At 44.7% G+C, this 14,205-nt stretch overlaps 3 protein-coding genes across 8 annotated transcripts; 1 reads left to right on the top strand and 2 right to left on the bottom strand.

Moving 5' to 3' along the window:
* Positions 1 to 230: 230 nt before the first annotated feature.
* Positions 231 to 2,193, bottom strand: LOC104435887 (cytochrome P450 CYP73A100). Its single transcript, XM_010048583.3, has 2 exons — positions 1,270 to 2,193; positions 231 to 1,164 (listed from the first exon to the last, which is right to left on the bottom strand). The coding sequence occupies exons 1-2, from the start codon at positions 2,133 to 2,135 to the stop codon at positions 420 to 422; spliced, it is 1,611 nt and encodes a 536-aa protein (XP_010046885.1). The 5' UTR covers positions 2,136 to 2,193; the 3' UTR covers positions 231 to 419.
* Positions 2,194 to 3,375: 1,182 nt separating this feature from the next.
* On the top strand, positions 3,376 to 9,816 carry LOC104435885 (pentatricopeptide repeat-containing protein At3g42630). Of its 6 annotated transcripts, none has more exons than XM_039313321.1 (4): positions 3,376 to 4,897; positions 6,211 to 7,227; positions 8,240 to 8,841; positions 8,922 to 9,816. In XM_039313321.1, exon 1 carries the CDS (start codon positions 3,510 to 3,512, stop codon positions 4,698 to 4,700), a length of 1,191 nt encoding a protein of 396 aa, XP_039169255.1. In that variant the 5' UTR covers positions 3,376 to 3,509; the 3' UTR covers positions 4,701 to 4,897; positions 6,211 to 7,227; positions 8,240 to 8,841; positions 8,922 to 9,816. The 6 variants fall into 6 exon arrangements, with proteins under 6 accessions (XP_039169255.1, XP_039169253.1, XP_039169249.1 ...); XM_039313319.1 differs by having other exon boundaries at positions 8,240 to 9,057; positions 9,123 to 9,816; XM_039313315.1 differs by having other exon boundaries at positions 8,483 to 9,816.
* LOC104435886 (U-box domain-containing protein 52) lies at positions 8,711 to 13,457 on the bottom strand. The gene is made up of 9 exons (XM_018869930.2): positions 13,259 to 13,457; positions 13,058 to 13,179; positions 12,850 to 12,971; positions 12,268 to 12,461; positions 12,121 to 12,178; positions 11,601 to 11,892; positions 10,934 to 11,035; positions 10,015 to 10,443; positions 8,711 to 9,493 (listed from the first exon to the last, which is right to left on the bottom strand). Exons 1-9 carry the CDS (start codon positions 13,440 to 13,442, stop codon positions 8,711 to 8,713), a joined length of 2,286 nt encoding a protein of 761 aa, XP_018725475.1. The 5' UTR covers positions 13,443 to 13,457.
* Positions 13,458 to 14,205: the final 748 nt, after the last annotated feature.

The raw sequence follows: 14,205 nt of genomic DNA, 5'->3' as shown, positions 1-14,205 counted from the left end.
GTTTTAGGTTTAGTAGCAAACTAAAAGGGAAAATTGTCTCTTCAGATTACGGATTTGCAGCATAACATGTTAGTCGCAGGCAAGGTCAATCGCAATTTGACAAGTCCCTATTAGAAAAAGGTCCCGGGGTTACCAGTCCCTTTGAGCAATCAAATCTCAAATCATATCTTGGATTCCACATAAACTTCTAAAATGGCGCACGATGATCTCTTTCTGGCTATATAACAAGGGAAATGGAAGAGGAATCCTACATTGAGGAGGACACGAGATGCACTGTTATTATGACATGGTTAAATAAAACATATTACAAATTCACTTGCTTTATAGCGTCTGCAAAGAGACTCGGAAAACAAAGAAGAAAGAAAGGGTTCGTTCAAGTTCCAAAATAGTGGCTGCCCATTTGGTTTAATGCGATGGAATCAAATCTCCTGGGGAGCAACGGGCTCAAAGACGACAGTAGAATGGTTGGCGATATGCAAGCTGAATTGTCCTCCTTTCTCGCTCGTGTCGAGCTTGTCCATTCCCGGCGGGACTTTCATCTCGAAGTTGGACACCAACTTGGCGACGACAAGCCCCAATATCGGAAGGGCGAGAATAATGCCCGGGCAGCTCCTCCTCCCCACCCCAAATGGCAAGTACCTGAAGTCCACCTTCCCGCCCGCCACTGCATCTGTCCCGCTTTCCTCTTCCAAGAACCTCTCTGGCCTAAAGTCTTCCGCGTCCTTCCACCATTCAGGGTTGTTGGCCAACCACCACGCATTCACCACCACCTTTGACTCTTTGGGGATGGTGTAGCCGCCTAGCTTGGCTTCTTCCAGGTTCATGTGGGGCACCAACAGAGGTATGGGCGTGTGCAGCCTCAGTGTTTCCTTCACTGTTGCTTGCAGATAGGGTAACTCGTGCAGGTTCGATTCCGTGACCGGCTCCCCTTTCAGGACAGCGGAGATCTCCTCCCTGATTTTGCGTTGGACATTCGGATGATTGACCAGCTCTGCTATGGCCCATTCCATGGACCAAAGGGTTGTTTCTATCGCTGCCACATTTATGTTCTCCACGATGTAGAGCACGTTGGCTTCGCTGATTTCGCCCTTCATTTGCGCGTCTATGATGTAGTCGATGGCGCAACTTATCTGGTGCTTGTCCCCATTCGCTGCCATTATTTTCCTGACAATCAAAAGCAAAGAACATTTAACTTTTAGGTCATACAAATCATAGACGAACGAGTTCACATGGCGTGTTCAACACGAAAACGAGGAATCGGTTGCCAACCTTCTTCTCTCAACATAGTAGTTGTTAAAAAAGGCAAGGCGCCTGCGCTGCAAGTCCCTGCACTTGTTCAAGTAACCTTTCAAGAGAGGTCTGAGCATGGGAATGAAATCCCCGTAATTGTAGTCGAAACTTTGAGCCAAGCGACTCCTTTCGGAGTTGAACTTGGTGGCTTCAATGAACAACGGATCCTGCATGGACTCAAACTTGGAGTCGAACATCATTCGATACATGATGTTGTAGAGCATCAACTGCAGACGCTTCCTGATAACGATCCCTTCGCTTCGCACTCGCTCATCTTTGGTTAGGTCGCTGACAACCAAATCCATTTCCTGTTCCCACATATCACTGTAAGTGTTCACCACCTTGTTGGTAAAGAATGGGAGCGTCATGATGCGACGCATTTTGCGCCAATGATCGCCATAGATGGTGAACACCATGTCTTGCCCATTGCCCGTGAATATGTCGAACACAACGTTTCTAGGGCGGGATCCGAATTCGACGCCTTGGGTATGGAGGACGTGTGTGGTCAGCTCAGGGTCGGACACCACGACTAGCTTCTTCACGCCGAGTTTAAGCAGGAAAACGGGGCCGTAAGTCTTGGACATGGAGGCTAGAAGGCGGTGATTGAGGTCATTGCCCACCTGGAGCCAGTTCCCGAAAATCGGGATGGCCAGAGGGCCCGGGGGCAAGTTGGCGCCACGGTCGAAAAATAGGTAGAACAAGCAAGTGAGGAGAGGAAGAGAGACGACAAGAGAGGCCGACCAGAAAGGTAGTTGAATGGACAAGCGGGATGTCAAAAAGTTGGCGAGAATAATGAGCGTGGATGCAAGGAGAGTCGCATAAACGAAGGAGGTAAGACGAGCCATGTTCGCGGAGAGAGATGATAAGAGAGAATTTTGGAGGTTTTGGACTTGGGAGGGAGAGGAGGGAAAAGAGGGTATATATTGAGTTGGTGTCAAATGGTTTTGCGGGGGTGAATCCATGGGCTAGACTTGCAACCAAGGTAGGAAGCCTCAGGTTTTGTCATAGGTCAAAGTGGGGTTGGTCGATTGGTAGGTAGGTGATGCGTTTTGTATCTTCGCTTCACACCTTCTCCTTTGGAAGTCCTCTGCTAGCTTGCTTCTTCATCAGTTTTCCAATCTTCCGTGGACGTCCACGTCAACATTTTAATTCGGCTTGTTGCTTGGTAAACATATGATACATAGCATGAATAAATGAGTAACCAGCTCCACAATCGGTTTAACCAATACGTTTGGTTATTACACGTCTTTCAAATTTCTATATATTTATCATTCAAATTGGCCATAATTGTATCTATCAATTTAGATCAGGGACCAATAAAGCCATAATAGTGCCAAGCTCGAGCTCGATCTCGATCTGACTTGCATATTTGAATCTCTCTCTCTCCCTCTATTTGTATACAAAATTTAGACATTTGGACTCGACTCTACTTAAATGAATTGAATTAATTGCACTCAATCAAGCCTGACTTTGAAAACTTGAATATTGTCTACTTTTATAACTATCAAATATTACGTAAAAAAGACATCATAAAGCTAAATTAAGCTCACAAGGCTGTCGAGTTGAGTATAACGAGCTTGACTTCAACTCAATAACATGCTTGAATAGCTTGAATTCAAACTTGACGCTTGAATAGCTTGAATTCAAACTTGACTCGAATGGAGAGTCGATCTCGAGCCATCGTGAGCTAAGCATGAGGCACTCGTAAATAGCTTGACTTGGTATCAACACCATCTCACATCAGGTGTTGGATTTTCCACTTGCATTCATGAGGGCAAAAGGGAAGAATGTAAAGACGTGGATTTGCCGTTTTAAATGTTTGGTCTCTAAATTTTTAGTATAAATTCAATTCAGTTCCTAAACTGTATGAAAATATTTAATACCATCGTTCTATCAATTTAAGTTTAGAGATAATATTGAATATATATATTTGAAGTTTAAAAAAAATATAGTGATCATATTATGCTTTGGTTAAACTGTAAAGTCATTGGTGTCATTTACGGGTTCTAAAACAAGAGGTATGGACCGTTGGTACGGCCTGATAAGAACCAAGAAGATTAGATTCTCTATCGCTTCGAGAATCAGCCTCTGTGAGAGGAGAGAGAGAGAGAGAGAGAAAGCAAAGATGATTGCAGAAATGGCGGATCCACGATGAAAGTAAAAGTTCCCTCATTTCCGTGGAGCTCGCATTTCAACCACCTTGTTCTGCATTCCTCATCATGATCACTCGTCGCACCCCTCCTCTCCACTTCATCGTTCCTCTCAATCCCACTCCCCACTCCCCACCTCCTTCTCCGCTCCCTTTTGGCGCCGCCAAGCCATCCCCGCCCCGCTCCGTCGCTCTCGCCGCCACCCCTCGCCCCTCCTCCTCCTCCTCCTCCGCTCCCTCGCTCCGCCACGCGAGCGGCGGCGACGGCGACGGCGACCGACGCTTGCGTCGAGCGTGGCCCCTCTGGCTCCGCCTCTCGGCCGACCCTTCCTTCGTCCCCGACCTCCCCTTCCTCTCCCTCTTGTTCTCCGCCTGCGCCCACGCCCGCCGCTTCGACCTCCTCCTCCTCGTCCTCGACCGCCTCTCCTCCTCCTCCGCCGCCCTCCCTCCCGGCCTCCTCCCGCGGGCTCTCTCCGCCGCCATCTCTTGCTTCGCCGACTACGCCCAGCTCCCCTTCATGGAGCGCGCCTTGTCCCTCTTGCTCTCCCGGGGCTTCCCCGTCGACTCCGCCGCCGGCGACGCCTTCCTCCGGTACTACAGCCGCTTCGCCTCTCTGGACGACCTGGAGGGTGTTTACGCCTGGCTCAAGCGCTCTCGGCATCTCCCCCGCCCCGCGGGAATCAGGGCCGTCGCTCTCGCTTACGTGCGGGATCGCGAGCTCTACAGGTTGGGACGGTTCTTAAGGGACGTGGGTCTCGGTCGGAAAGACCTCGGCAACCTTCTGTGGAACCTGCTGTTGCTCTCCTACGCTGCCGCCTTCAAGATGAAGAGCTTGCAGAGGGAATTCTTGAACATGGTTCGCGCCGGGTTCTGCCCCGACGTCACCACCTTCAACGTCCGCCTCCTCGCCTTTTCCAGGATGTCCATGTTCTGGGATCTCCATCTCAGCCTCGACCACATGCAGCGCGCCGGCATCGTTCCCGACCTCGTCACTTATGGCTGTGTCGTCGATTCCTACATGGATAGGAGGCTCGGGAGAAACCTGAGGTTCGCATTGGACAAGATGAACCTGGACGACCCTCCTCGGGTGTCGACGGACTCGCTCGTGTTCGAAGCTTTCGGCAAAGGCAGTTTCCATTCGACTGCGGAGGCGTTTTTGGAGTTTCGGAGGAACAGTCCTTGGACTTACCGGAAGGTCGTCGCCACGTATTTGCGAAAACAATACAGGAGCGATCGGAACCAGATCTTTTGGAATTACTGATTAGCTGCCTAAGATTGCTGCACAAGAAGTATTCTTTTCCTCTTTAATCTACTTCTCAAGTTTGCATTGCGTGACTGAGGAGTACTATGTTCGAGTTCATGATTGAAGTCCCACCACTGGAGCTCAGAATTAGTGTTTACGACATCACGCCCTGGTAGTGGAAACCTTGTTGTCTTGGCTCTCTGACCATGGGAAAGGTAAGGGAAAGATCTGTCGAGTAAGATTTTTTATCTATTTGGGCTACCATGAACTGATTGTTTGATGTTTGTGGAAGGTAAGATGGATAATCTATATTTCTCATATGGGCTTATGCACCCTTCTCGTGATAAAATTTTGACGGACGCGTCTTAGGCAAAATTTCATATCGCGGCCCTCACTCCTCCATTCTGCCTCCTCCTCCAACATCCACTAAGATTGATTTCCCAGGAGTTCTAGCTGCCCCTGTGGATCACTGCAAATTGATCTGCCCTCGGCTGATGCAGCCAGTGGGGTTACTTAGCTGGTCTTAATAATTCGTCAGGGTGCTTCTTCCTGTGAGTTGTTTTTAGCTGGATTTGACTTAGTATTCCCTGAACTTGTAGGAACGTGCTGCACTAGTCTTTATTCACAAGAAAAAAGAAAACATTACAAAAAGAAGATCATAATTTGCGGCTGTGTAGTCATTCCAGGGGAGAGCAGAGCAGTCATTGCGGACTAAATCAAAATTAAACCTTTGCACATATGTGGTGTATGGTGTTCCTCCAGTTGCCTTGATAATATCTTGGGATGCTCTTTGATGGATAATCTAATCATTAAGTATGCCAGCTTGCCAATCATTGTAGTACAGTGGCCTTTTCTGCAATAATGGACACTACTGCTAATGGCATGGTTACTATAAGAAAGGGTACACAAGTATAGAGACTTCAGTGCACACCGTGTCATCATCTGTGAGATGTATCTCACCCAATTTATTTTCTCTTCTAATCGAAGTCCTTGGCACTCTTTGTTTAAGGCATTCAGTCTAATGAGCCATGTGCCATAGACCCTAGCTGAATTGCAAGCAGGGCCTCTCTTAGTCATGAGCTCTAATGATCTTAATATTCCCGTTGAGGCCTGCTTAGCATTTAAGTTAGTTTTGACTTAATTTTAAAATTAGCTAGCTTGCTATGAGCAAGCAACTATCGCAAGCTTTTATTGTGAGAAATTGTGTTCCTGCTAGAGCATGGCATTGTTATTCTTCTTCGGCCATTTGTCAAACTAAGTGATGATAATTTTTTCAAATACCTGCAAGCTAATACCTTTGCATTCGGATTCTTTCTGGATATTTTAAGTAATTTCTGAAACTTTGTGGGTTTTAATTGTTTGGTCATTGATGTTTTATCCATGGTGAATCTCAAAGTGGTTTCAGTTTTATTTTGCTTTAGAAAAAGTTTGTACTGCCCTAGATTCTGAAATTGTTAAATTGCTTGACTCTTTTTGCTGAAGAATATCTTCTTTGAAACTGTTTGCACTTGGACGTTTATTGTTGTAGGTTTGCTTGACGTGTGCAAGTAAAATATTGGAAGCTGTGGGAAAAAGGAAAAGAACCAGACTCTTAATCGATTCCAATACTGGATCTTCATCACATCAATAAAAAATCTACTTTGAGTCAGTGTAATTCGGGTGGGTCGTGCATGGATGAGGTTGCTGTTCCAAGTGCTTATACTTTAAAGGAAGATGAATCAGTGTCGGGGTCTCTCAAATCCTGTTTACGATGGCAAGATGACAAAAAGCTACCCATTCAAACTTGACCCCTTCCAGCAAGATTCCTAGCTTGTTTGGAGCGAAATGAGTCAGTTTTAGTACCAGCACACACTTCAGCTGTTAAAAGCTGTGGTTGATGAATATGTCGTTGCGATGGCTTTGAGAGATGAATGGAGGGTGATATACTCATATCCTTGAAAGCTTTGAATAAGCAGAAGTATGGGGGTGCTAAGTCAAGTGTTTAAGGATGTCTGGTTGCACCTAATGCTAGCTGCTTGGTATGAGGGGGATGCTGTTTAGGGGACTTGAGGTGCTAAAGGAAGTTGCATGATGTGTTTCGATGAGTTAGATTACATGCAGGACTGTGAAAAAGGTGTTGCTGGTGAGGAGATCGATTTTTTTTTTTTTTTTTTTTGGGCCGCTGGCTGTAAAAATGGTTTTCCTTTCTGCGACAATGTCAAATGTCAAATGCTGCTGAGTTCATAGAATGGAGTTGCAGCTTGCATAAGCAGCCATGCCATGTGGTGAACACATATTTGTTACCAAATCCTCTGCTCTGCAGCAGTATATTCTCCCCATGGGTAGGAGTGGTTGTACTTTGGAGTTGATGAGCACGGACAGTTTAGAGAGAGAACAAGTTTGTCAATGGTTCAGAATGCTTTTACAAAGCAGAAAGTTGGCACGGGGAGCAAGTTTGTATAGGGAGAAGCAAGTGGAAGAATTGCCAAAGGCAGAACTGCCTCGGGGTCCTGTCATTCAGCCTGATCTCTCTCCCTCTCATGGCATGCACATGCACACACCTAAGGTTTTGCCTGAACGCGTATACTATCTAGTGTAGCCTTCTTAATTCTCGTTTGTACTGGTTTTATTTTTCTACCCAATCCACAACTCAGGAAGCCTGTCTCTAAATTCGTCAAAGTTGAAAAGGAATAAAATATTCGTGCAAGCACCTTGGTTTCCGCCGTTTTTATTCTAGTTGATAAATATGCATCAGTAGATGTATGGGTATTTATTTAGGTTGCAGATCGGTCAACAGAGGATTCTATTTTAGTGCAGCCATGAGAATTAGTAGAGCATCGAAACATCAAACCATGTTCTCATTTGACAGCTTAATCTTTTACTTCAATGGGCAGTAGGTTCCACAAGTTTATGTGGTATGTGTTTGAATCTCTCCCGGTCCTTAATCATCTCCTGAATATGAATTCCTTTTTTTCTGTTGAGGCCCTAGCCCAACCTACATGTAAGAGATTGTTTGAGCATTAAGATTGCAAACCTCATTTTTATGTAACGACTTAAGTTTTCAGATGAACTAGTGACGGTTCCACAAAATTTTGAAGAATGCCAAGACATTATGTTTGGAATCTTGTTTTATGATGTTAAGTGTGTACTCTGTTGTCATTGTCTCTTAAGTTGTTGGGCATTTGTTTGCTGAGAGTGTAAGGTTTCGTAGATATTCGTTGAGGTTATCGAGAGGTTGTTTTGTATAAATGTAAGATTTCTCGATAATTCCTAATCCTGCCCAGGGATTAATACTAATAGGGAATATCTGCAATGAATACTTTGTTGGCATTGTCTTGTTGGTATTTATTTAATACAAAATTTACTAAGCACTTTCTTGGCATTGTCTCTTATGTATTATCACTATGCAATGAGCAAGCATCTTGTTGCCAATCTCACTTTGTTGTGATTAGCATTTGGAGAATCACCTGATTGACGACCATAGATGTTGAGTTTGAAATAATTTGTTGTTTTCTACATTGTATAAATGTGTTTGGATAGACAAGCGCTTTTGTCTTTCTAACACTTTGGACTAACAGGATGTATATTCTCATCAATACAACTCACAGTAAGGGGCCGGGGAAAGTAGTATGGTATCTTCAGACTGTGAGTACTCCAAATTTGGTGCAACAACAGCTTTATTGACAAACTTTGGGCGTTCTTCAAATTGACCCCTTGCATTGGTTTCGACATACTCCAAGAAACTTCAGTCTCCTATCATGAAATAAACAATTTCCAGTTCAGATTTGTCTCTTGGATGACATTAAGCAATGTTATTGCAGAAGTTTGCTGAGAACATACTTATTTTTCCTGTGAAGGATGATGTACTTGAGCTCTCACATACAGACTGTGGCAGCTGGGTTTCTGTCATCACATCCTTAAGAAATTTGGGATGACAAAAATGTCAAAGCTTCAGTCATCATTCAATAAAAAATGAATGGAATGGGTACTCGGGAAATTGTGGTTGAACAAAAATTAAAACCTCATGCGGTAAGCAGTAGGCGGAATGATTACAAAGTACACCTTCTCACCTGACTTGTGCTTGAACTGTGACTGCTGCCTGATGACCCTCCTGAACTGCTTGATTGTGCCATGCTGGGCATTGCATCCTCAGCCAGTGCTCTCAGTCTATTAAGTTCAGGTAAAACTACGGTACCTAGATCAGGTCTGTCCTTTCTTCTCAATTCTGCGCACTTAAGAGCTAACTTTGCGAATGCTAAGGCATGTTCAACTGGCCAATCGGGAATTGCTGGATCAAGCGTCTCTGCAAAGTTCCCTCTCTCAATAGCCCGTTCCACAAGATGAGTCAAACCCATTGGGGGCTTTGCCGTTATTATTTGAAGAAGCAAGACCCCAAGTGAGTAAATATCAGATTTTATTCCAAGCATGCCAGTTTGTTGATATTCTGGATCTATGTAACAGAAAGTCCCAGCTGTTGATGTCATGCGATACTGAGTTACCGCATTGGCTACTGATGGAGGGACAAGCCTGGCTAAGCCAACATCGCTGATCTTGCTGACATAGTTACGGTCAAGCAAAATGTTGCCAGGTTTTAGGTCACGATGCACAAGTGGTTCTGGCTTGGTTTGGTGGAGAAAAAGTAGGCCAGTGCCAATCTCTGCAGCTATTCTGAATCTGTGTTGCCATGGAATTACTGGGGTGTTTCCTCGTCGGAAGAGACGGTCATCCAAGCTTCCATTGGCCATATACTCATAGACCAAGCATCCATATTCTGGGCAGGCGCCGAGGAGGAGAACCATGTTTGGATGCCGAATGCAGCTCAGTACTTCAACCTGCATCATCATTAAGGAAGTGAATTAGATGATTCATGACCTTTGTGGTTATGTAGAGTGGAATCCCAGACAGGAAAGAAGTTTTTAATGTCTGTTTATAAACTGATGTGTACAGTTGAATTCCATTTCTTTTTCGCCTGTTCCCTTAAAACTTCCCCATATAAGGAATAATCCTTGCTTCCTTCCCTCTGCAAAATAGATCATGATATAGTACTTAAAGATCTTGAAACCAAATCTGGTCTTAGTCCTCTTTGATGAGTTAGGTACATACTCATCCTTATGGACAAAATTTTAGGTATGCAGGAGATTGTTTCTTTATGCAAGTTCATGAGCCAAAGATTAATTAGTTATGTTTTTTTATACCTCTACAGACTCCTAGCATGGTTCTAAAGTCCTGATTGCCAACTTGTATAAGGTGATATGGTTCTCCCTATATTGCTACATAGATAGCAATTCGTGACAATAAAACCTTGCTGAGTTTCACAGCTGCCAGTATGAAAAGCCAAGATGGTGCTGCAAACCTCTTGCTGAAACTGTGCTTGTCCCTGTGCCGCATCTGGACGCAAAACTTTAACGGCCACTGGTGTATGATCTAAGTAACATTTGTAAACTGGCCCATATCCTCCTTCCCCAATCTTACGGGACACCGCAAAATCCTCAGTAGCTGCTTCAATCTCCTCGATTGCGTATTTCCTGTACCTAATATCATTATGTACCATTGAATTTAGAATCTTCTTTCTCTCCTCAGCTTCTCTGAGAGCTTTCTTTTCGGCATGTATTCTCTTTTCTGCTTCCCGCTCTGCAATTCTCTGAGCTTGTTCAGCTGCTTGAATTGCTGCCATACACTTTGCTTTCTCCTTTTCTGCAAGAGCCAATGCAGCTTCCTCAGCTAGTCGTGCCTCTTCTAACCGTTGTTCCTCTTCCAATTTCCAACGATGAAGCTCCCTAGCCTGATAAAATGCCGTTAAAACTGTTTTTTTCTGGCAAAACATCATTTTCTCGAATCTAAATACCACGTTGTGCTTCTGTGTTATGGGTTATATGTGCACATGCCACTTGCTTATATTTATACATAAGATTTATGTATAGAGTGGAGTATATGTATACAGCAGAGCAGGTCTTTAGTTGCTATTTGCATTTTGGAGCTGCAGTTGTTGTGTGTCATTGTATGTCTTGTGGGATCAAGTGCTTGTTTGGAGTCTGCTTTCCAGATGACAAACTCTCTGAAATGTGCTTTTCATAGGATGTCTTACCATGATTTTGGATAAATGCGTAAGAAAGATTTTGTATTCAATCTGACTGTGAAAAGGCCAAGGGAGAGTTGTGAGGGTCATCACTCGTGTTTTTGTCTACATGCACTGCATCAACGTTGGGCTTCTTGGGCCCAAGAATCCGAGATACGATGTCACTTTAATAAGACAAGGTTTAGCTGGTAGGTACCTTTTGTTTTGCCGTGAGCGCTTCCTTGCATGCCGTACTGTACATGTCAATCGTTTGCTTAAGCTCTAGCCTGAGCCTTTTCATCTCTGCTTCCACATCATCCTACAATTTCAAAAGCATTTGCTATAATTCGCTTTTGTGGTTTGTGATCCGTGATGAACAAAAGAAGTTCGGGACATAAATCAGAAATCTTAGCTCCAATAAGCAGCTTAAGGATCTGAAGATCGGGCTGTTACTCTAATTCATTGCTAGAAGGAAAAACACTATTTGACATTCGGCATTAATCCTCAACTCGAACTCTTATTTGAGAGTATACCTGCTTTCATCACTAACTTGTCAGATGATTCATGACATTGGGGGTGACATGATATTAGCAAGATGCTACCGTGTTGACTCCTTTAGTGAACTATCACAAGTCTCTCAACTCATAAAATGATGTGGGAAAGGACAAGAAAAATCTTCGCTTTGCTTTAGAAGAATATCAAGACAATTTTTCCAATAAAAGCAATTTCCTTTCGAGGGCATGAGTAAATAGAGATTGAAGTGATCTTGATTGAGCAGTGACTTGTGTACGTAATGCAAGGCATAACTAAGCAAATGTTTTCTACGTTTTGAAGATGACTTGTAGGTTGACCGTGTCCCCTGGTAGATGAGGTCATAAAAGTACCATGTTCTGTGATGATATTGACATTCTTCCGCCCTCCCCTGAAGAGGATGAGAAGTCATTTGGTTGCAAAGTTATATCAAAAGACTTGTTCCCGGAGAAACATGCGCCAGAGCTGTTGTTGTCGAAGTCCGAACTGGCGGAAGAAAGCCTGCCAGGTTCCATGTTATCGCAGAGGAAAGGAAACATGCGGTCGGTGCTCGGTATCCCACTGCTTACATAGGATATGTCACTATCTTGTGAGGACAACTCGTAGGATTTATTGGTTGTATATCTTGCTCTGGTGAATGGCGACCTGTTTCAGTTCTCAATCAGTTAGACTTCCCCATTAAAGCACTGGTTTCTCTGCCCATCAAAGGGGCGATGGACTCTTGTTCTCACAAGTAATTAGCGTCCCTGTGAATGCTTTTTGTTTCCTTGGGACTGTAGTTCGTTCATAACTACGTCTTGATCGCGAAATGCATGGGTGCCTTGAGCATGGAATAGGCGAATGAATATGTCAGATGGCTAGAAGAGAACGTACCTGATGTCTGGAGGATCATTTTGAGGACTCCGAGGTATGCCAGTAGTCCTCTCAGCGGCTGCAAATAGAAGAATTAGAAATGGTTTTGGTTAGTAATTGTGGAAGGTAAGATCAGAGCCGGGGTTTTGTTGTGTCGATGGAAAGGACCTTTTAGGATTTGGTTATGCGCGGAACGACCCTCGTTTGGATTGTTGGACATATTAGCAGGTTGTGGAGGCTTGGATGGCGGCGAAGTGGTGGCGGATTTCACAGACGATATCTTTCCTTTGGAGATGACGTACACAGTGCAAAAGTCTGGCACCGCTCTACACACGTTGGTGGGAACATCTGAGGTCTTGAATCTTCAATCCATTAAGCTTCCAAAGGTTAGATATCCGGCATATGCACCCTCAACAACACATTACATACACACTACATGCATTATTCTCAATTAACATTCACTTATGTGATTATATGCACATATAGCTGAGGTTTAATAATCCATATGTTCAACACGGCCCTATTGATATATTTCCCGAAATTCACAGAGACAAAACTGCGTTACTTGACCCGTGACGAACTTTAAATAGCTTCAAAGACATCAGGGTGCCTTTAACGTGGTCTTTGAAATTGAAATGCTATTGTTGTGTCATATTAAACAAATGCACAATGAAATTTTTTTGTAACTTGCGGTCCTGTGCTAGTGAGGAAGAGATGAATGTGATAGGGAAGTCTCGTATTCAGAGAAACCTGAAGAGGCCACTCTTGGAGGGAGCTCCGACCACCAAAACATCGAGGGGGGTTGCACTGACGTAGTCCACTAGGCCCTTAGCAATGTCCGCGTCCTCCACGATGATCTCGTTGCATTGTATCTGATGTCACCATAACACTGCTTTAGCGCGAGAGAAAGCCCAAATCACAGATGACAAACGCTGCGATCCAGGTGCTTCCGACTTACTTCCTTTCGAGTACAAAAGCAACGGAAGGGGAGGAACACTTCCTTGGCATGGCTCTCGCCCTGATGCCTGTACGCCCTCGCCACGTTGTCGTTCACGTCGGAGATGGCGACGTGGCTACCCACTGCACGCACGTCCCGTTATGTTCTACCAAAGGAAAAAAGCAGGAGACCGAGAAGAGAGATGAACTCGAGGGTCCCTACTTGGAGTGGGGATGGAGGAAGGTCTGGTCTTGACGTGGAGGAGAGTCAGAGCTTGGCCGCGGGAGAGGAGGTGATCGACCGTCCATTTGAGGGCGTGCTGGCTCGCCTTGTCCTTGTCTATGGCCACCGCTACGTTCTCCTCTCTCTTGCGCTCTCCGTTATGGTGGTTGCTCCTCCTCGCCATATCGCGAAAAACCTATGAATTCTCCTCTTCAATGCTTCTCCGATGCGTACCGAGCATTCAAGGAAAGTAGGATGCAGGACATTAGCAAAGAGAGCATGGTGAGGTTGGGCCTTGATGAATGGAGGAAGAGTCGAGGCAAGAGAAAGAACATAAAGGCAAGAGCAACCAACTTAACTGAGAACTGTTGTGGGGGTGGCTAAGGCTCTGCCGCAACCGATGCATCCAGAATTAGGATGGTGGTTGGTTTTAGCGGCCAGCGCCCTCTAATTATAGACTGCGCGTCAAAGCCTGTTTGTTTTTTCTGTTTCTAGATGATGATGATGATGATGGCAGGCCCCTCCCTAGTTCCCTCCCCTTCGACTGCCTTCGCTTTCGGTCGACCCCTTCTGGAAGGAATCACAAGGACAAGGACAAAGCGTCCATCCATGCTGAGTCGCTGACATGTGCTCGTCCCTCCCTCCCTCCCTCCCTCGCATCCTGTCTAGATACTTTGGGCTGATTGGCGTGGCATGCGCCCCGTCATCAAAGCATAATGCAGAGGAGATCACATTTGGATAAAGAGTTGGATTGTTCTATGTTCATTCCTCTCTTGGTTGAGCCTCTTGCTTGTCCTAAGTCCATTTTTCTCTTGTCAAATCTACGTACATTTCGTAACATGTATTGTTATAAAAACAAAAAAGTCATAAACTTACCATGCGAATGCTAGTTCAGTTATTAACTTTTTCATTTTGTTAATTAAAGCATAGGCATTTTGACAATTTGA

The sequence above is a fragment of the Eucalyptus grandis genome, chromosome 1, assembly GCF_016545825.1.
Source record: "Eucalyptus grandis isolate ANBG69807.140 chromosome 1, ASM1654582v1, whole genome shotgun sequence".
NCBI classification, from domain to species: domain Eukaryota; kingdom Viridiplantae; phylum Streptophyta; class Magnoliopsida; order Myrtales; family Myrtaceae; genus Eucalyptus; species Eucalyptus grandis.
This window is presented reverse-complemented; position numbering and strand designations above follow the sequence as displayed.